At 49.2% G+C, this 23,292-nt stretch overlaps 1 protein-coding gene across 6 annotated transcripts in view; it reads right to left on the reverse strand.

Annotated features, from left to right (window-relative positions):
• The window catches only part of LOC142590961 (TOX high mobility group box family member 3-like), a 739,235-nt gene that overhangs the window by 108,666 nt on the left and 607,277 nt on the right, over positions 1–23,292 (reverse strand). Inside the window, exon 2 of one of the 6 annotated variants that reach the window (XM_075703345.1) lies at positions 9,906–9,979. The exons of the other annotated variants lie outside the window; for them this stretch is intronic. Coding sequence (XP_075559460.1) covers positions 9,906–9,941 — 36 coding nt within the window. The 5' untranslated portion in view covers positions 9,942–9,979. The remainder of the gene's footprint in view (positions 1–9,905; positions 9,980–23,292) is intronic. 6 annotated transcript variants of the gene reach the window in all.

Genomic DNA, 23,292 nt, shown 5'->3' on the forward strand with positions numbered 1-23,292 from the left:
ATTGAACGTCAACAGCAGCGCATTCCGCCCCCTTCCTTTCCCCCGACCCTATCACCGCCACACACACATAATGTACCCATACGCTTTATCAACCGGCCCTCCCACGGGCATTATTATTCTGAGCCCAGTAAGTGCGCGTTCAAGTACATGAAAGCATGCAGTAAGATTGCAGTCTTAAGAGCTAAGGGAAGATGCAAAGGGAAAAACAAAAGGCGCATAAGCTATATTTGGCACGAAAACCGAAGAGGAGGCAACAAAGAACTCATTGCCAGGAGTCAAAAAGAAAACAAAAAGAAAGGAAAACCATACGAGAGAACAAAAATCCAGATAGGAGAAGGCATGCCAAGTGCAACCGAGCGCCACCAAAATAACCTGGAATATAAGGAAGAGGGGTTCATTTCCAGAGAGGAGACGCCGCCAAATCGGACTAGGCCCGAGTGCACCATTATCCTGGCTCCTTCATTACTGCGTGTTCTTTTTATTTTACCCTGCATTCGGCGCGTTCTTCCTTTAAGGCACCGGAGGCGAAACACCCCCACGGCGGCACTACCATGCGTGTGTATATTTTACCGGCGAATTCCATCACGCATACACTTGTTCAGAACGGATGACGACGGCGCGCTGATATCGTTGAACTAGCAAACGTGCTACTACAATACGCCCGGCCACCGTCTCCAAATGGCACCCTTAGCAATGGCGATTAATAAAATCGCTTGGCATCACAATACTTTCAGTTACTTTGCTGGAAGGTACATGCCAGTCGCAGGAAGGCAAAACCGAAAATTCAGCCGAATTTCAGTAGCCAGGAAACCCGACAGCGCGTATGCGCAGATCCCTCTTCGCGGGCACAATCTGCCTGGGCCACAGGCCGAAAGGCAATGCAGGGCGGCAAGAGCACCGAGCCTGAAAATTGGCGCAATTCAACGGCACATGCAGCCAGGAAGAGTGGGCTCCCTTCTGCAACGCTCCTCCTGCTCCTGTTCTCGCGCACGCGCACGCACACACACACACACACACACACACACACACACACACACACACACACACACACACACACACACACACACACACACACACACACACACACACACACACACACACGCACGCACACACGCACAGATTTTTATTTTTTCCTCTCATTTTCCAAAGTTCCATGCGCGTTGCTGTCCTGTGATCAACGCGTTTTTCTTCCGGCTGCACAAGGCTAGCAATTTTTTAGCACTCATTTCCTTCAAGTTCTCAGAATATTAGCCAAGTAAGCTGTATACTAAAATGGTGTATTTGCGGAAACACAAACAGAAAACAGTGCCTGTCGACGTCGCTTTCGCGTTCTTCTTTAAGCATGAAATGATCTCGGCTCCCGCTGTCGGCAACCTTCAAGTGACCTTGAGCAACAAGCCAGAGCCCTTATTCACGCACTCAAACGGCGACATCCGGACACTCAAACGAAAACATACGGGCAAGTCGCGAGAACAAAACCAGATCATCCGGGCAACCAGTCAACACATTAAAAATGCGGTCTCTGGCACCCAAACATTTTACAGGAGCACATTACATACGCTAGTTACTGCCCAAACAAGTTACGAAAAATATTGCTTTCGAGTTCTTCCTAACGTTTGTTCACAATATCACTCAAACTGTAACTTCTAGTATGCTCAAGCTTTATTTGTCATTTCCAACAGCGACGTTCAAAGGGCAGATACAGGACACCATACACTTCGTTGACATCTTTTGGCGCTAAGACATGGTTGCCTGTGCTCTTTTGAACGCCCGCGGTCCGCGAGTTCTGTGGCGCGGCTTTTACGTTGCCTCGAGGGATGGCGCCACGCTGCGTGGCGCCTCCTTCTGGCTGGGCAGTGCGCTCTTTCTCCCTGGCGTCTTTCGCTGCCTGTGGTGCCGCCTTCAGCTGGTTTTCTTCTTCTGGCTGGGCAGCGTCCATATGAACCAGTGAACAGTATGGCGTGGTGTGGTGTGGTATGCCGTTGCGAACATGCACTGCACCCATTTTAAGATCGTGGCTAGTACCATCCCCAACCAATCTGCTTTGCGGTTGCCATTTCATGCTTACATCTACTCTCGATTACAGGAGAGCCAGCAATATTTTCCCCGTCTATTCTCGTAATCACGAACTTTGTACCAACTTGCCCACGAAATAATTATTCTAGAAGAGCGAACACTTACTGGGACTCGACGTTGTTATAACACTTTTTAAGAACATCTCGAAACAACAAAATATTATTTCGCCCGTTTCTAGATGGCCATTAAGTTTAAATATGTGAACAAAGAAGCGGCATACTTCCGAATGCATGAAAACTTTTTCTTTGCATCATATCAGCATTTCGTCTTCGGTTCAAGGACACGAACAAGGAACGTGAGTTCTAAAATTACGTGCGATCTGATTACTATTTAGCGAAACTAATTCTGTCCATTAGAAAATTTACTAAGGGCTGCACATCGCGTTAGCGAAAGAGCATCGCTGCCGCTGCCATACTCTAACAAAAATATTCGCTTTGAACCTCGCAAAGTTGTAAAAGATACCGTCCAAACGCTCCTTCGTTCTGGAAAAGCGCTTTCTGACGTGTAAGAAAATGTGAGAAAAGTGCTGTTGCAAATGTACTACATGCGCCAAACAACAAGGTCCAATGCGAGTCTCGGTGAAGTGGGCGAGGATAGCACGGAAAATCTCGCGCTCAGCATAGGCCCAGCCTGCGCTGCCGTCAAAGGCGATTGGGCTGAGTTTCGAGCAACCCAGATCAAAAGCCTAGGAATGACCACGTAGCCTTAAACACATGCCATGCCAACATGCTTCTTTTTTTCTCTATTTAAACCACTACAGCCATATTACAGCTTCTGCTTGGTTACAAAGCCCAAAAGGTTCACCGCATAGTACAAGAGTAAGCGAGTTCGCCTACGACAGCCCAGCTGCGCTTACGCTCGTGCGTCTGTCACGAAAGGCCGACCGGCCACATCTGCCCACGATGTTGAATGAAAACAAGCTGCACTCGCAAAGCTGAATGCCTTCACGACCACAAAAACAGAAGTATAGCTATCAGGCGTTCAGGCAAAAAGAGCTGTACTCGCAAACCAGAACGCCTTCATGACCACAAAAACAGAGGTATAGATATCAGGCGTTCAGGCAAAAGTAAAACATGTACCGCAGACTGATCGAGCATTGCTTCAGAAATCTAAATGCAACACACAAGGCACCGGCAGGGACGCACGCGGGCCAGAGGGAACGGGGGCTGCGGCCAGAACGCCGACGCGCCGCCTGTCGTGAGCCCGACTGAACACAAAAAGACACGTAGCGGCCTAGAGTTCCAAACTAAGAATTCTAGAGGGAAATTTGGCACTGCAATCGTTCGGCCTACGCGTGAATCATGGATAGCACATGGATTTTTCTACATGACGTGGGTGTGTTGACAACGCGCACCTGAGCTTCTTTTATTCTCGTTCGTTTGTTCTTTGTGGTGCGTGCTAGCCTCACGATATTTCTGTCGAGCAGTTATGCATTATGCGTTCACTACTATTTCATTCCATTACGAAATTTCCAACACATAAATGCCTCACCGCACTTGAAAGTATACGCGTCACTAAATCTACAGTCAGTGAAAGGTAAAAAATGGAGCGTGAAGTGCCCCTCAAAGGAGAACTTCACGTCCCTTTTTCTTCACGCCTTCACGCCTTTTTCTAAAAGGGAACATATGCATACATGTGTCATTGAATCGTTTAAACCTATAGTCACCCCCTCCTCCCTTTCCTGTCGCGACTTCGCGCTCCACAGCATGTTCCTCAAATTCCCGTGAAGTATATTTAACGTTATCGACGTCCCAGCTCTTGTCGTTCGGTGCATTTCAGTAGGGTACCAGCCATGGAGTGTTTTAGCTGTTCTCCACAAATGAATTCATGAGTCCGGAAGGCTGCGCTGTTATATAGGCGGGCCGATCATTGTGCGTTTTTTTTTTCTTTGTAACTCAAGAGATTTGACTCTATCTTTAATATAGTGTGTTTGCTCGTTTGTTACTTGATGGGCAAGCGTCTTGTCACGCTCTGTAACTGGCGACAGCCAAAAAGAGTACAACGAAGAAACATGAAAACGAACACCCCACACCGAGCTTTTTTGCCAGGTTTGGTCGGACCATCTGGCGTGAAAGGGCGATGGACCACGGAACCGTGGTCGGTGTCACGGCAAATAGCAGAAAGCGCGCCGCGAAAGTTCACCGCCCTGAGGGAGGAAACGCAAAAGCACACATGGCGTCTCACTGCAGCCGCGCATGCCGACATTGTACATGCGTTTCATGAGACACATGTCGAGGAACACGAGAAACGCACCAATGCGAAATTATAACCTTTCCCTTCTTCTTTTATGAAGCTATTTTTTCAAATAAACTAAAAATCGATTCGGCCGACTCTCTGCAACACAGACGCTTAGAAGTCAGCCACATGAATCTGGATTCACAAAGACTGCCGTTATTGCAACGATCGTGTAGTCGTCACGCTGATCGCTATAGTTAGCGGCGGGCACCCGAACACCGGCCAATCGAGAAATGAGTTTGCGTAAGAGGTGTTTTATTAGCATGGGCCATGTGCAATAATATAGCTACTCCTTAAATGCATCCTTTGCCAGACGTCAATGCGGAGTCGCGTCGTTGCAAAGTGCTCACAGAAAGCCGTCTGAACGTGCCAGGTATCAGCACAGGCGTAGAAGCGGCGCAATCCGGAAAGCTGGTTCTGCTGGCGTCGCTTCGCGGTTTCTATGGCTCCGCGAACGCCGCATCTACTGTTTGGTTTAGGAGTTGACAGTTGGCGAGGCTCTTTTAGAGATCAATTTGAAGAAAACGTAACATGGAAGTGCCGCACTAGTGCGGGTAGCGTCTTGGCCACTCCACAAATGATATTTTCCTTGCGCAGTACTGATCGTTGCCGATGAAGGCAAGAAGGCAATGGGGGCATTACAACGCGTCCGGCTTCAAGCCGACAGATTTCAAGTCCGTGGCACCTTAACTGCTAAGTAGAGTTTCCTACAAGTTTCCTACAACTATATGTTTCCTCAACTACTACAGCTCATCTCAACGGAAGCCTGTCGACGCAAGACTCATTTAGTCAGTCAACCACTGCCTGGTCAGCTTTGCAACCACAATGGGAGAAGTCAAGGCTGATGCTCCGAACATTGAACATCACGTTGTCGGAAATCAGAACCGGTTGGAGAAAATACACACATTTTTTATACGGCGGAAACCGCTAACCAGTTGCAAATGCTTAAACCTTTGATTTCATGACCGCACTGTGGCTTTTGTATGTCGTTTACATCAAACAAGTTCGAACAGACCTGTTTACCCTAAAGCTTTGGCAACGATATAAATAAGAAATAAGACAATAATATCATTCTACGTGGATTCACACGTGTCATTACGCAACCACTTGCATTGCAAAAAAATAATAAAAGTTAACTTGAAACGCCTTTCATCACCATAAGGAATGTATACAGGCGCGTGAACTTGCACCAAAGCCTGAAACGAATGTCTTCCAGCCGTTGCTCCTACTACTCTAAAGCAAAGTTGCGCGCGCCTTTCAAAATCGTAACTTTCTGCGGCCAGTGAAACAACCAGCGAAGACATGCATCACTCGCTTTGATTTGGCATGTCACGGACACCGCCGAGCAGGCACGTTTCTTCGCGCAACATCTTTCTCGGCTCTTATTCTCCAGGCAGGTTGAACCTTGGCGAAATGCGGCGATTGGCAGGCGCCCCTACGACGAACGCCCTCGCCGGGAGAATGGCCTTTCTCTTCCCCTCGGCGCCGCTGCCCCCTTTTGCGGACGTGGCAGGCCCAGACACACCAGACATTCAGACCGACTCTTAAGTTTCCAACATCATTTCATGGTGCAAGTGCGCTCGGTATTCTTTCTCGAGCCTTGAAAAGGATCGACATATCTTGACGGCAGACATGGGAAAGAACAGAAAATCAACAAAAGCCAAACGACCGCAGCCGAGGAAAACGTCACTTGGCCCGTAGATGCACGCAGCGCGCGCACAAAGAGAATTCACGCTAGAAGGTCGACGCCGCAGCCGAATGGATTCGAGCCTGAGCGCCATTAGACTTTACAAAAGGAGAGGAACGAATCAAGAGCGCAGCTTACGGCCCAGCTCGAAGAAAAACAAGCAAGCGAGGAATGAAGCGCTGCCAGAGGCCACGATCGGAGGTGGGGGGCAAGACAAAACAAAACCCACAAACAAAAAGCCGCCCACCGCCGCTACCTCCGCGGAAGAAAGAGAGCCGCGGCAGGAGAGGCGCCATTGTCGGACGGCGCGCGCCGCCAAGCAAGGTCGGAGGCCAGCGCTCGGCGACAGCGAACATTACCGACATTACCGCAACAGGGTCAACTCCCCGGCAGAGCAAGCTGCTGACTCACGCCGGAAAACGGCCACGGAACGGAAAATATGCCGCCCTTCTTTCGCACCCACGCATTCGCCCATGCGAACGCCCCCTCGCGGACTGATCCAACCTGTGGAGTTCGCGCCGCGGAAGAGCAGGCTGCCAGCACTGCAAAAGCGCTGCCTGGGATTAACGAGGCTGCGAGGCAAATTCAACGACGCAACAACTGCCCTTTGGTAACCGCCGCGGCCAGGTACCAGCTGCTAGTGCCGCATGCGAATCTAGCGTCTTGCGATGGCGTTCACTGTATGCGCGTAACTCCACGTGCCCAGATATAAACCAATGCAAAAAGGCATCTGGGGGGGGGGGGGGAATGGCTAAAATAATGCCTCATCCGTTCAGCCTCAGATTACGACTGCATAACTACACAGCAAACGCCATTTAAAATAGCTAGTACCAACAATACGATAGCACAAAAAAAAAGTTGGAAGGTGAGTCAGCTTTTAGTTGACGTCCATCAAAGACAATGTATTCTAAGAGCGAGATGGTGGTCAGAATGGGGCGGAGTCACTGCGCACGGCACTCTATCTTGTCACACCTCGCGTGAGGGGAGTAGGAGGAGCGTCGGAGTGCTTAAATTTTTCGACTGCGCCATCTTCAGGATCGGCCCGCATTTTTAGATGTACATATACTCACGAGAACGGGCCATATTTTTTGACCTCACCACCATCGGGATAGGCCCACATTTTTTTACCGCACTATCTCCGGGACCGGGCCACGAAAGAGGCTAGAAACACGCATATCTGATAGGGAGAAGTGGGGGTAACTCGCTAAGACTTAAGATCCGTGTCCGGTGTACCGGCAAGCGCGGGCGGTTTGAGCGGGTTGCCGGATGAGCTGGTGCGTAAACGTGAGCGGCGCGAATGGTGACGCCACCTGGTGGCGCAGAGCTTGACCAGACAAAGAGAGCTAATATTGCAGTGACCAAGTATAGTCTACTTCGCTGCTGGTGCACGATTGCACCGCTGCCGAAAATTTGTACCAGCAGCGAAAGAAAATATACTTGGCTCTGTGTTTATCTGGTTGAGTTTTGCGCCACCGGCTGGCGCAACCACTCCGGCCGCTCACGTTTATGCCACCGCTCACTCGGCAAACCGTTCAAACCACCCGCGCTTGCCGGAATACCGTACACGCTAAACTCTATTGTCTTTAAAAAAGTTTACGTCTATTTCATTTCTAAACCGAACTGGGTGGTCGCAGAAGATATGGCTGGTCAACGCTGCAGGAACAATCAAAGCAAGGTGTGCATGTAGCACGTGGCATGCGTCAGCCCAACTCTGCGCGACTAGCGCAGTAACAGCGTTCCCTGCTCGTTTCGAAGGCCCTTCCACCTGACGCTTTCTCTGGCGGTGCTACCTAACTCGGTACATACCAATGATGCAGATTAGAAATCGGAAATTGAAACAAACTGTTTAAGTTTCCTAACCCCCCCCCCCCGCCCCCACCACGTGATCAGTGCCGATCGTGAATACTGCGCTTAGAAGTTGAAAAAGATGTATAGACGAGTTCTGACGCGCACGTGGGTTTGCGAACGTCAATGAGCGTTTCAATCATCTGAAGAGACGAGCTCCCGCGAGATAGCGAAAGGTTCAGAATTGTTCTTGCGTTCCATATACGAAGCTTAAGCTATATAGTTGGTACATATCGATACGTGCGTCTGCCGAAGGCAGGAAGGAACGCAGACGTTCCCACGAAGACGAACGGACTCTCGCGTAAGATATATCAGCTAGGTTTGCCAGCCTTACAAACTGTTGTGTAGGTATACGTTGTGAACAGTTTTCTGTGTGATTAATGCTTCATTCGCGCAACAATATTTATATCAGATGCCATGCCGCAACATAAACGAAGACAACATAGAACGCCGGTGCCCTCACTACGCAGACTGCAACTTGCAATTTGGCAGGAGGGCGTTTCATTCGAGCCATGCCTGCTGTGCCATTCAGCTGGCATAACGAACAAAGCTGCTCGCGTCAACGTTAGCCAACCAATGCCCAATGCATGCGATTCTGAAGGCATCGCAGAGCTCAGAACGACGCGCAGCTCATCGTACACACCGGCGTAAAGCCAGGAAACAAAAAATCGCGCAAGGCAAGCGAGAGGAAACACGGAGACGCTAGATGCCGTGTAGGCAGGAACTCACGGACGACTGCTACAAGGTTAAGAAAGCAACTCTTGGACACGGGTAAACGTGAAAACGTTTGCAAGTATTTTGGAATCAGCTACAAGCTACGTGCAAAAGAACGTTCACTGAGGTCTACACGGAAGGCGCAGAAAAATAAATAAATAAATAAATAAATAAATAAATAAATAAATAAATAAATAAAGAAAGAAAGAAAGAAAGAAAGAAAGAAAGAAAGAAAGAAAGAAAGAAAGAAAGAAAGAAAGAAGATGTCGGAGGGGGGGGGGGGACGTGTTGTTGAGTTTTGGCAGCGACCCAAAGCGGTAACCATTTCCCGAAGTCTCTTAACTACGCCAAACGCTTCCACTATAGCAAGGGGCTAATATAACCAAACGATATTTTCTTTTTGTTACTGAAAAAAAGAAAAAGCAACATTAAAAAGAGAGAGAATAAACGAAAAAAATGAAGCTTGCAAGACGGCCATACAAGAAAGCGATGAGAGAGTACCCCGGAAGGTTCTCGCTCATCACTTTCGAACCTACATGTTCAGCAAACAAAAGGGCCCCTTAGTGTAACTGCACGAGCAGATAATAAAGAAAATAGCGCAATAACAGTATCGCGAATTATATGTCGATATAATCAAACAGACTCGCAACTATTTTCCCCTTGACTTGGGCAGCATATAACTCTAAATGCACCGCTACGTGTTGACCGCCATATCAATACGGCGGTGTGCGTAACCAAGGTTGCCTGAACATGGCCACCGTCTCCTTCTAAACTGCGGTTTAAAAGTGATGTTACCAGGCTGATGAAGTTCGAATGTCCTGAAGTTAGGGTCGGCGATACCCTAACATTTACACAAAGCAGCCGTCAAATAGGTTCAAAGTTAACAACCTCCATGTGGCCTTCTAATGCAATACAGAGCTATGGTATGTATTTAGTGAAGAAAAAATGAAACTTCAATGCGACGTTTCTAGAAAGCCTGATAGCCATTTGGTTTATGGTTGCTAGGCTAAAGCAGACACTTCACGTCTCACGAAGCAACGAGAAGCACATAAGCTAAAAAGAAATAAGAACACGTTACGCACTCCAGTGCAACTGTACTAACGACACGTTAGTGCAATGACGGTTATTGCGATATTTTCTTTCTCTCTATAATAACAGGGAACCACCCACAAAACGGACTTGGGGAAGCTACAGTGACCGAAAGCAAACTCCAGTAAGGCCAAAGGCCCAACCGGTAGGCTCGTTGAAGAACGAAGCCCGAACCAGCCGCAGGGAATGGGCCCAAAGCCAACGGGTGTCGACAGGGTGTCGCTCGCGAGGTCGGGAGGCGGTGCAGATGCATGCGTACCCAGAGTGTTTGTCCGGCCTCTCCGACGACAAGCATAGTCGCTGCCGGGAGCTCGCCGGGTCCGGGCGGCCACGCTACAAGGATCAAGCAAACGCAGCCGATTAGCCACACGCACACACACACATCCAGAACAAACTACCTCCACGCAACGCGCGCTCTGCTCGCGCCGGCATAAGCAGCCTCGGAGCCGTAGCCAGGCGTGGCTACTACAAGCGTCAGTCATTTGAACACCTCTTCGTGTACGCTAGCTACATATACGTCAGCGACGAGACACTCGCACATCAAATATGAAAAAAAAAAAAAATACGCTGAACGAGTCTGCAGGGGAAGTCACTGGGCTGTTGCTAAGTCACAGTTGGAAAGGGCACTGCACGTCATCTGCACATCTACTGCTGTATGACGAACTTGTGGAAAATCATGTGAATGACGATCAACCACTGCCGAAGTGTCATGTGCCGTGCTACGTTGATTTCCCGAATCAATTCCCCTACTACATGCGCCGCAGCAATGGCTGTCAATTCTTGCCGTTATGCTGGGCGCTCGTAGTCAAAATACGTCCGGCTTAGTTTTTGTGCCGCATGTCCACATGTGTGAGGCTCATCCATAGCTATAGCGTTGACATCTCTGGCACTGCATTCTACTCGGCTGACTTCACTCCTTCCAGTCAAAGGTGGGTACATTGCCATCTGCGATATGCGACTATTATAAGTCTTGCATAACATGATGACGCGATTTATGAAAATCGACCATGTCTCACGGTGCCTATTAGTGTTTCTTTCTCATTTATAAATGGTACCTAAGCACCAGTAACACAGCCACACTTCCCAGAATCACGTCTTAATGTATTCTTTTCTTTTTTTTTTCTTTGTTTAATGACTGACTATCTTACACACTAGGCGCGCAGCGCTCATCCGGTCGGCGGCCTCTTCGCCGGCGTTCTCGCCTAATCAGATGTGCGATATTCCTCAAGCAAAGAACAAGCGCGAAGTGTCGAAGCAACAAGGGCGCTCACGCGCAAAATCATCTCACCCATCCACCGCATACTGGCTTGACGGAATTTAAAAGCTGGCGTTCTATAAGGCATGAGGAATCCACGCGTCAATGCGTGATCGCAACGCCACGGAAGGTACAGCAGGCTCTGCCGCACGCGCGAGCGAAAAGCGCCTGGTGCCGCCACCGGGCGGCCGCACGCCAGCGCGTTAAGACGCGTCAAACCGACAGCGTTTGCAGCGCTGGCGCGAGGCACGGAAAGTAAGCGTCCCATCTCGCATCTTCCGCGTCCCTCTGTTCGCGACGAGATCGATAACAAGCGCTGGGAACGAGCGCCGCGAACCGCGCGGCAGCAGCCACGCCTGCCGGTTATTGCGGGGCCTACGGGTGCGCAGGTTTTGACGCGCGCCTCACGGGTGCCTTCGTCAGTCGGTACCACCGCAATGGATAAAGATTGGGCTCACCACACGTATATACCCGCCTCGACCGCGGAGGGCTTGTCGGGCCTTCGGCAACGCCGCGCGCCGGGCACAGAGAGACAGTCTGCGATTACGAGTATGCAGCGGGCGTCTGGGAAGAGGGAACAACGGCCGTCGTACACTCACCATTAATTTTCCTTATAAACCCATTTACGGCGAACAAAGCAGGACAGCACTAAACAAAGATCTCGTATAGTAAGTGCACGAAGAAAAAAAGAAGCTTGCGATATCCCCGGTTTCCTGCTACACGATGCACCAGGCTGAGAGCTTTTTTGCGAATGAAAGGGATAATGCCCATAAAGAAGAAAAAAAAGAAGAAGAAAGGGAGGGGGAAGACAGAAAGAAAAGGGGATCCCAGTAAAGCAGACATGTAGCCAGTCGAACGGCAGAAGGATTCTCGTAAATCACTCCCAGGACACATATACGCAAGCGCAGATAAAGCAAGGGGGCAGCGTCGGCGGGAGGAGGGCGCCTTCCGATAACATGGCCTGACGACGACGATGGCGACGTCACACTTGCAAATCCCAAATTGAGTTTCTAGTCCGCGCTTTCGTGGCGCCTTCATTTCTTTTTTCTTCGCATTTGTACTTTGTGTTTACACACCTCCTTCACACGCCTACTTTTCACCTCCGCCAGGCTTTTTCCATCACATCTTGGCGCGCCGTGCGCGCGCTTTATGTCGCTGCTTGGCAGCGAACGCTTGGGGCGTTTCTTAAACGTTTTACATTATTTCAGTCTTATTATTTCGGCGTTACCCTTACTTTCGATTTTCCTGCTATTCTCGGTGATCTATCGAAATTCCAAGAGTGGCTGCCCGACTGTATAACGACGCTTATCGGGGCGATGCTATGGATGCGCAAAAGCGGTCCAGAACAGAAAGAAAACTTTTGCTACTTAGCAATAAAATGAAAAATAAGGTGCGCTGCACGAGACATTAATAATGACTTTTTTTGTTGCTGCTTTTGCGTGAGACTTATATCCCACTCTGACCACAGCTGGCATGCATGCGTATGAGGCCGGCTCATTTCTGCACTCAATTGGCAACGCAGGACGTCACACGAAGCGCGAACAAGAAATATAATGTCCCACGAGCAAACGTTGCGTTAACAAACAGGAAATGCCCCAAAATTTATTACCTCGAGAGCGGCCGATCATCCTTTCATGCAAAAATGTCAATGTCCAATTTCTTACATGTCTCTTTCTTTTTGCGTACGGTTTCTTGGTTCGTGTCCTATTTCTTTGACATTTAAATTATATTCGGGGGTTTACGTGTAAAAACCGCGATATGATTACGAGGCACGCCGTAGTAAGGGACTCCAGACGGCTTTTGACCATCTGGGGTTTCTTTAATGCGCACCTAAATTTAAGCGCACGAGCCTTTTTCGCATTTCGCCGAATCGAACCCGCGACCTTGAAATCAGCAACGGGACGCCATAGCCAACTGTGCTACCGTGGCGGCGTGGTATCGTTGTATTTTAAGGCGATAGCGTTAAGGGCCCCGTGTAGCGCAGAAAATCCGGTGTCGGTGTCGGCGTCGGCGGAGTTGTCCGTGAGCGAAAAATTGCCGTATACATTTAGGTTTATGTATATGCTACGCCTTGCTATATATTACATGCGGTATATGCGTAATATATTGACACACCCCTCTACACTAAATATCCCCATACCTTAATTGTCTTACATTCTTGACAAAGTTGTCCCTCGAAATTTTTAGAATGACAGCCCACAAATAAATGTCATGAAACAAAACACCTACAGCGTATGACCTTTATGTTAAATCTTCTCAAACTTGAATACTGAAAGTGCGAAAAAATTACAGAAACCTGAAAATGATGCAATTTTTTTGGCGCGGCTGAGCAATATCTGCGGGATTGGCCCATGCAGAAGCCGCGTTTCTACCAGAAAGCTCACGTACCTTCGTGCAAAGCGTTCGCCGCAAGCGTTTCCCGGTAAACATTACGGTTACATAAGCTGCAGGTGCGGGGAAGCGCGAGAAGCAGTCAGGGATCTTTGAATGCTATCGCGTTCCACTCTGACAGACGAAGCTTAAGCGTCCTGCAAATTTCTGACAGTAGGGTAAATGATGAGTGTCGGAAACATACCACGCAAAAGTTCTTGCTTACTATTGCTTACCAGTGATTGCAGCGCATGGTCGAACTCTAATATCCGACAACACAGCGACACGCAGGAAATGCTGGTAGCATCACACTTGGACTGCAAACCATGCTAGTCAAGCGCAAACAGCAAATGCACCCGCTGCGGCCTCGCATCTCCGTAAACGATTACGAATTTATCTGTTCGCTTATAAGAGAGCGAAATAAGATTCAGAAGAAAAAAGAAAGCGAGGAGGTTGGCCTCTCAAACGCTGTATAAGAACGCTTCAGAGTAAAAAAAAAATCGACTTTTGCGAGCTTCTTTGCATTTCAAAAGCAGTCTTTTGAGCAGAGGCTGCTTTGTAGCCACGCTACCAGAGAATAGGATTTTTGCGCGGTTGAAAATTCTTTGAAGTTGGCCTTTAACCATGCGACGTCTGCGTACGGCCTACCAACAGAGGCACAACCTAGGCTGCTTGGGAGCGCAGTTTCTCACATTTGACGAGCGTCAAGATCGACAGCCTCGGAAAGCGAGCGTTGCGCATAGGCTCTACCGCGTCGCTTCGCTCACCAGACTCATTCGAGCATGAGCCCAGTCAAGCACCGCAGCCAGGTTCGCCGCAGCCCGGAGGACAAGAGCCGGCTCGCTGCCCACCAGTGCCTCAGAAAGCGCCGCGGACATAGCCGGGAGAGAAGGCGCACGCGCAAACGCTCGAATCCTCTTTTGGGACGTAACGACATCTGCTAAACGGGCACCCAAAGTGCGAGACAGCCCATAAAGGTGTCACCGGCGCAGGCAAGGTGCGCGTGCCGAGGAGGAGCGGCACGTCTCACCGCCAGCTGACGTTCCTCCCCTTTTCTCGCCTGGCCGATCTCAGACGCCCAACGAAAGCGAAAACGGGGGAGGGGCACGCAGCCCATAGCCAGGCTGGGGCTTTCCGAGAAGAGCGTTCATTCCGCAGGCACTCCTTTATCGCTACGAGGCTGGAGGCAACTGCGTAAATGTTGTGCTCCCTTGATGAATGAATCTGGATAAACTACAATTACGAGCAGACGTACAATCTCTCGGCGTCCACGTGCGATCCGCTGTAGGCATGAGTGTGAGAAACCGTACGATAAAAAGTAGTCGCAGTTTTGCCCGAAAGCATTGATAGCGATAGCAAAGCATTACACAACTGCAGGAAGTAGGGTTCGTAGTTTAATATGCCGTACAATTGCAGCAAACATTCGCTCACTAATTAAATAAGCAAGCATAGTGTAACGCGCGCACAGGCAAACATGAACGCGCCTCACTCGATGACCACAAACGTCACGCTGTCGCAACGAGGGGTGATGGAGAGCGCGAACCGACGGAAGCGAACGCTTCGACTGCGTCTCCCTTCTAGGGGACACTTGACACTGCGCGACCTACAGCTCTAGGCGCGCGCGAAGACAGATCCGCCACAAGCCAACTCGGCTCGCCCAGACCACTGCCGCAGATAATCTCCAAGCTACACGGGCGGCGCACGGTTGGGCTAGAGGAGCAGATGCACAGTTGCCGCCTCCCCTAACGGTAACAACCATATAACAGTGACACACCTAAGCGTTATACGCTTCATGGTAAAGCAGAAGAAAAGAGCAAACAAAAGCACATTCCCAAAAAGCGATTAAAAAAGGATTAGTTTAAAAATAGCCCGAACAAGTGTTGAGCACACCATCGCGGTTAGAGAGGGAAGGAGAGAGTGATAAACGGGGCGACGCAAGGGTTCGCTACCTCACACCGCGGGAAGGGGATCAAAGTTGATGAGGAATGTGACAAAGAGGATTCGGTGCACAAACACGCGCGAGTGAGCACCCTGTAGAAGACGGTCGCACGGGCTGGCTGACTTGAGGGACCTCAGCAGCACCCTTGCGGCCTCCAGCCTCGACCATGTCGGAGGCCATGAAAGGTTGGCCATGATCCCAAGATCTTGCTCTCTCAGAATGGCCTGCCGTGTAACGAACAAAAAGCAGTGCGAAGGACAACGCTTTGATCGTCGAAGAAAGAACGGACGTACAGGCGCCTTGCACCGGCCAGATGGTGCTGGTACGCTTTCATTGCGCGTTTCTCTTGCGAAATGCTAAGAGAAACGCGGCCACAATAAAACACTAAACGCTGACCGGGTAATCATTTCTAAGTTTTACAGAATTTTTTCAACATCGCCTGTGGCAGATGGCATAATTATAGTCCTTGAGCTGGATTATTCAAAGAGGCAGACAATATTTGCACGAGAAATCGAAGCACATACTCGACTAATTTGAAAGAAATCACTAATAAACTTCTTAATTAATTACCTTAAGGTGCATATTGCAATTTACGAATTGTAGCCGCCGAGTTTTCAAAGCGTATCTATTTAGAATTATTTTTCAGGATGACGCCAGTTTCGAGATATTCATTGCCAAAGCGCGCGATGAAATACACGGGCGTCATAATTCCTTTTGTGCGTCAAATAAAAACGAGCAGTTGAGAGAAAATTAAGTGGAATTAAAGTGTATTTATACCGCTAGTTTGATGGAGCATATATCGAAACCCATGCCATCCTCAATATTCGTTCTAAGTGGCTATGCCTTGCAAATTCACCGCCTACAATTTGTTAATTGCAATGTGCGCCGAAAAGTAATTCATGAAGAAGTAAATTAGTACAGTTTTCTTCAACGAATGGATAATGTGTTTCGATATCTCGTGCACGTAATGTCCGCCTCTTTGGATAATTCAGCTCAAGGAGTAGAACTAAGCTATCGGCTACAGGCGACATTTAAAAATATAGTAAAACTTAAAAATGATCACCCCGTGTATACAGTCACAATATGAAGCCAACAGATAACAAAGCCAAGGAAAGCATAGGGGAAAATAGTTTTTGTAAAAAATGATAAGGCAAAGGGAAATGAAAGTGGACGAAAAAGCAACTTGCTGCCGATGGAAGCTCAACTCAATTCCACCGCATTGCGAATGCGTTGCCAAACCGATTCTCCTACGGCGACGGCTGTTTCCACGTCCACATTCCTGGGTATTTACGTATCTGTACAAGATCTGGCCCTTGGAGTGGTAGCCAGCGCCACTGACGGTCATGGCGGCGGATGCGATACGCCCTTTTGACCGCTGGCGTCACGTAGTACGTAAAGTTAGGAGCAGCCAGCTGACCCGTGAACCCTCGTATGCTACCTGAAGGTGTGAAACCTGCAGGAGTAGAGACCCATACGGAAATAGAAACGAGGCAGTATACAGGGAGATATGGGCAGGGCGCGCGTCATTAGAAATACGGGAAACTCGGAGAAACATCGGCTTCGAAAATCGACTGAGAAAATGAAGGAAAACAGATGGGCGGCTAGGGTATTTGTATATATGGCAAACAAAAACGTTGACTCAAAATGGAGAAAAAGAACCCGGAATCTAACAAGTAAGTAATAACCTAACCGCATCGACAGCGGTAAAGAGCAGGGTTTTAATAAATGAAATGTCAAAGATGCACAAGCAGCATACCAGACAAGCGCGATGCAGAGAAGGCAGCCATGGAAATATATCAAACAGGGGGGGGGGGGGGGATACGCACTAGACCAGCGCTTAGCACCGCTAGTTCTCTAAGCATGCGATAGCATACTTAGACAGTGATGATTGTGACGTCTCGACAGCTGCACGCGTATGCGTCATGGGCGACCTTGCACAGCTTCACATTTATCAGTGACGTTTCTATACCTCGGATCTCTTTTCCTATTTCATGCCCACTGTGACCCGATCGCGTATACGCTCAACACACCTCGAGTTTTCTGTTAGCTGGATACGTGAAGTCTGCCTACAAATCTATCCCATTAAAAAGGCTTTATAATAATACGAAGGCAGCGCACTACAGTTAAAAGAGAGATCAAGGTACCCGAGAACTCGGAGTTTAAGAAAAAGGGGCCGAGGACGGCTACTTGCGCATAGCGTGTGGAAAGAGTGCAGAAACTATTGAGCATGTTTCGTTAGCATGTCCTGGTACCTGTACAGGGGTACATGGGAGCGTATTGCCCTCCCCGAGGCATTGGGTTTTAATGGTAGCACAGGAAAGCTACAAGAATTCGCGATGGTGTATATAGACTAAAAGGCAGGCGGAGGACTGGGGGCATAGAGGTAGGGAAAACACACAATTAAAAGTTGGTTGCTTTTGGAGAGCGATAAAATACTTTAGAATATGATGGTCTGTCACGAATGCTCTAGAATAAACGCAGAAGAACGGTATTGTGGAGAGCTTCAGCGCAAATACTTGAAAAGAACAATACCATTTTAAGGGCCCCTCGCCACGCCCACTGAAAACGTTGGTTATACGCTGGAAGTTGCGAAGCGCCGTCAAAGGAGCGTTATAGCGCCAGAATTCTTAAAAAGGGTTCACCAGTAGCCGAGTTAGAATCAAATGAAATCTCGGAAGTTCACTACAGGATGAGGCGAGCTACCAACCCTCTACGCGACAGAGGCTCCGTCCCGCTGCCTCAGCATCAACCGACATTTCTCTCTTGCCTTCTCTCACGTTGGAGCCGAGGACCAACATCCTATTGTTTGTCATCAAAACAATGACGCTGAGAAGGCTTTCTTTCTTTCTTTCTTTCTTCACAACAAGCGTGATTCGAGCTCATCGAGTTTTCTGCTTGCGAGTGAGGTGCTCTAACCAGTGTACTACGGCAGCACCGTTGAAATGACGGATTATAGGGGAAGCATGTTGTGCGGCTCAAAACATTATGCGGCAAGATTCACTGTGCAACGAATAAGTCTGAAACGCTTGTTAGCAGAAATGCCAGTGAATGAGCAGATATAATAATAATAATAATATTTGGGGTTTTACGTGCCAAAACCACTTTCTGATTATGAGGCACGCCGTAGTGGAGGACTCCGGAAATTTCGACCACCTGGGGTTCTTTAACGTGCACCGAAATCTAAGCACACGGGTGTTTTCGCATTTCGCCCCCATCGAAATGCGGCCGCCGTGGCCGGGATTCGATCCCGCGACCTCGTGCTCAGCAGCCCAACACCATAGCCACTGAGCAACCACGGCAGGTAGTGAATGAGCAAACTCGAACGATATTAATATGTAGCCAACCCATTATCAGTGGCATAAACAAATATATAAGAGGAGTCGACTTTGTGTACTATCTACTATCACCTTTACACCTCGTTCGCTCTCAAATTCGGAGAGTTTCGCAATTTTTATTGTACCTAAGAACAACCCATTCGCGTTCAAAGCGACGCATGACCGACCTCCAGCACTAATGCTGCCCTGGGGACGTATTCTACGACGGGCGCTTTCGGCGATATCACTTTCAGTGAGCGCTTATTGGCTGGTTCAGCAAAACACGATGGGCCGATGGGTTGGTTGTGAGCTACGTCACGCGAAGGCGATAGTATCGCCGAAAGTGATCGTCGGAGAATACGTCCCCTGGACTGCGTCGAATGTCCGAGCTCACGTTCCCGTAGGTTGCAGAGACGCGAAAAAGTGGCCAACGCTGCTTTTCCAGGACTGCGCGTTATCCGTTTCGGTTATCTGCTTCCTTTTCACAGCGAAGCTGTTTACCTCTAGCCACCGCATGCATCCCCGGCATGCGTTCCCAAGGGGAACACATGCTCAGATGATCCCAGATTTAGATGCACGTGAAAGAACCCCAGGCTGCCAAAATTAAGACGGCGCCATCCGATACTGCGTGCCTCGTAATCAATGAATCGTCGTTTTGGCGCGCGAAACCGCAGAAGAGTGGTGGTTTGGGCTAGTTGGTTTTCCATAATGTTAAGTGGTGCAGCGCGACGCATGCAGGACAGAGGGACACAGTCCTTGTCTTTTCTGTGTCCCTCTGTCCTGCTTCGCGCTGCACCCCTTAATAATCGGAAACCACAAAATTTAATTAATTGATTAATTTATGTTTTCGTCGTTTTCAGTGCCGCCCTCTGACCAGCTCTCACCAACCACGCGTAAGTTCAACACCTGCCAGAGGCACGCATTACATATACCATTTTGTTCATATATGCAACAAAGCTAGATGGACAATGAAAGTGCATCAAAAGACGACAGCGCATGAATACAATGAAGCTTCGTCCTGAACTCAAAGCAGTGGTAGGGACAACTAGCACTGTATTACGAACACAACTATGCGCGGCTGTCTTTAGCTGCGCAGAGAATTGGCGAGAGATACTCGCAGCGGTGCGAGAAGAACCCGCACATCACCACAGTGTGGTGTCTGGTTCTGTGCGCCCGTCGTATACGACGGAACTTAGTTCAAGGACCGTCCAAAGCTTGAGAAGGAGACACGGGTAGCGCGTTCCCGATCCGTGGAAAAAGCCGTGTATACACGGGTTCTCCGATCAGCCTGAGCACGGCATATGTGTCAAAAGCTAAGAGTCGAAAGCCAGCATCATGTTGGCTTTCGACTTTTAAATTCTCCCCTCTCGCTTCCTCCGCTGATGCACAGATAGGCGCCGGTGCAACCGACCTGTTTTCTGCCACTCTGGAGAACCAGGGAGTGAATTAAAAAAAGCCATTCGTTCGCAAGAACTTTGCGCCATTTGCCGGCGCGACTTCTTGCCTAGCACTCTAGCGTACGACGTGCTTTGTGAATACGGGCAGGATCGTTTCGTCTTTCCTTATCGTGCGCATTGCTGCCGCAGGCGCAACTCTTCGATCCCGGCGCTTCCTTCGTATTGTCCCACATGTAGCAGTGGTCACCGCACTGGCGTAACTGATGATTTGTCCCCTATGCCCCTCCCCGGTACAGGGTAGCCAACCGGAGATAACCTCTGGTTAACCTCCCTGCCTTTCCTTTGCCTTTCTCTCTCTCTCTCTCTCTCTCTCTCTCTCTCTCTCTCGTCACAACCCCCTTCGCATGCACGAGGTGGCGTGTGCGATTCGCGGCGGCGGGGGCCGCAGTCTGATGGGGGTCGGAATTCAGAAACGCTCGCGTACCGTGTTCTGCGCGCGCGCTGAAATACCCCAGGCGGTCGAAATGAACCTGGAGCCGCCACTACGGCGTCCCTCACGGCCTATGCGTTTCGGACGTCAAACTCCCATCAACCATCACATTCTCTCCTCATTTTATACACACGAGTGTCAATTTTGATACCATACGTGAAAAGGACACCAAAGAGAAAATAATTTAAGGCGTATTAGTAGATTGTACAACACCGAACAAGCCACTCGTGAGAAGAGGGCTAGTAAGCCAGGAAATGCGCAATAAAGAAAGACGGGTGGCGACGCTGTCTTGAATTCACCGCGCAAGCTCTCCGCGATGCCGTGGATTTTGAAGGCGTCTGCGCGCAACTAGCTCCATTATTATCGGTAAAGATAGACTGCATTGTACCATGAAAGAGCCACGGACTCAACTTAGCAACTTTCAAGAACCTTTACTGTGCCACAACAGCCCAAGTAAGAGAACATACCAACCCCCGGAAGGAGAGTCTAGGTTCAGTTTCAAGGAACATGCGCGCTCCAAGCAAAAGGGAACATACGAACATACTTTGAAATCCGTGACGTCATTGACGTACCGGCGCTTGGATGCGGCGCGAAATTCATAACATGAAACGTTTACCTTCACTTTCTCTTCTAATAATCAACGCGGTTCCATGAAACTAACGACAACACACCCTTAGAAAAATACTTCATCAGCCTCAACGGATTCAGTTTTCTTCTTTAGTGTCCCTTCAAAGGAACACTGAAAAGCAACACTGAATCACTTTAGACTGGAAAATTGTTCGTGCAAGAGTCATTTTTAATTCATTTGGCGCGAAAGGGTGCTGATTACTATTCATCGAATGAAGGTCAAACGTCTGCTTCTAGTTCGCGCCGAGATTTAAGCATCGCTAAGTCAGCGTGACGCCACGAAAGTATGTTCTGGTACTCGGGCTGTTTTCACGCAGGAAAAGTGCAGGGCACTGGCTACATTGAGTGTTTAGCCCCTTTAGAATGCAAAGTAGCCCTTATTTATTGGTAAGCAACTAACTAGGCCCTAGCACATGCTGCCAAAATTCACGTGATCACGTCACGTCACAGTACGCCACGGCTGCTCCACGGTTCTGGGCGGCTAAGGATGTGCCTTGTGCGCTCGTCAATGCAGACGCGCGTCAAGTAGCAGCCTGTGGCTGCTACGTGACGGCCCAGTGGCTGACTAAAGGTGTGGCCTAGTACGTGCGTCACTGGGCTCGTGAATGCGCAGTCAATGCGGAGGACGTGGCGCACGTCATGAGTGTATCACATGGGCGCGTTCATGGCGTTCCGAGGTCTACAAACGGTATATTGGTATCGCATTCCTAGACGTAAGCAGTCTGAAGTGTTTCTGACGAATTCTTTTTTTTTTCTCTCTCTCTATCGTACACCCTAAATATCAAACAGTCCCAGTAACTAAGCCGAAGAATGCGAAACTAAAGTACGGAGTCGCATATTAAACGCAATATTAACCTCGAAACCGGTGAATAATGCTAGCAAGGATGCCGGGTGCCATTTCCCCGCTCTCCTAACAAACAGGAATATGTGCGCCTAACAGCAGGCACGTCCAACACAGGCCGTGTAGTTTCGGCCACGGCAGCACCGGATGCTTTATCATGCTGGCCACGATAGCAGCCTTGACGACCTTGCACTTGAAACGTCGTATCAACGTGGCACGCGATAACGCCATTTGGCAAGGGTGCTGCAGCGTAATTGGGAAGACAGCAAACAGACATTTGAGAAGGAAAGAGTAGGCAAATAAGAGAGGACGGGAACTACTACTTTCTTCATCAAGGGCGGATGCTCGGTTTCCTCACGATGGACCAAATCGGCGACTCAGTTCGCGGACCGCCAGCAGCTCGCATGCGGCGCCCTTAAGGATGGCGCTATTCAGGGACCGTATTCACAAAGCGAATCGTACAACACAACGGTTCGTAAAAACAGGCGCCACGCAATGGCGACAACAAAGCTAATATCAGTGATGGCGACTGGACAGTGGCAAGTGGTTCTTATGAACGAAAGGCTCAATTCAGCTCCAGTACTATGAAATTCCGTCACGTGCGGTCTGCGGAGTGTATCTACGACTCAGCACACAGTGTCTGTGCGCTTTTATTCCAAGTACCTGGTTCAACAGAACGACCGATAGATTCAAGAAGCTTACTACGCGATAGGTTACAAACTAACCAGTTTATGGATGGAAATGAGAAGCACAAAACAACACGAACGGACGAAAGGAAGTGGATAAGATAGCGCAGGCCTTACCCGTTCTTTTTCGTCCACCCGTGCTGTTTTGCATTTCCCATTCTCCGGAATAAGCACGCAGCAATTCGCCCACCTGCCAATTCTACTTTAAACCAGTCATGCCTTTCAGGTGCTCTATGCCACATAGAGAACGAGGACTTGCTGGGGTCAGCTGAAAGCCCACGGATATCGTGCAGGTTAAATAAGTGGCATGGACTTGTTGTGTCTCTGGAAGCGCAGCTGCTGCAACACGCTCGTTAACGATACTCATCGGAAATGAAAATCACGTCGCACGCGCGGAGTAACAAGTGAGTTCAGACAACCGCACGCGGGCAGCTGGCGCTTTTGGATTCGATATAGAGAGAAGAGTACGGCTGCTTGTACACGTGCTGGTGCCAGCGTAAGATATCCCACGAAAAGGGCGTCGGGGCAATTTGACTGAACTAGCTGACGGTGCACACGGCCCAGACCACATGAGAAGGTGACACAAGATTGCGGCAACAGTTTATTAGGCACTGCAGCTTCAGCACAGTAGATAGCCGCCATGGGATAAGCATAGCAACGTCCTCCGACCGTAAGGTTTCCCACATGACAAGAAGGCACGCGCCGATAGAAGGGCTTTAAGCGAACA

Source organism: Dermacentor variabilis, chromosome 1 (assembly GCF_050947875.1).
Source record: "Dermacentor variabilis isolate Ectoservices chromosome 1, ASM5094787v1, whole genome shotgun sequence".
Lineage (NCBI taxonomy): Eukaryota > Metazoa > Arthropoda > Arachnida > Ixodida > Ixodidae > Dermacentor > Dermacentor variabilis.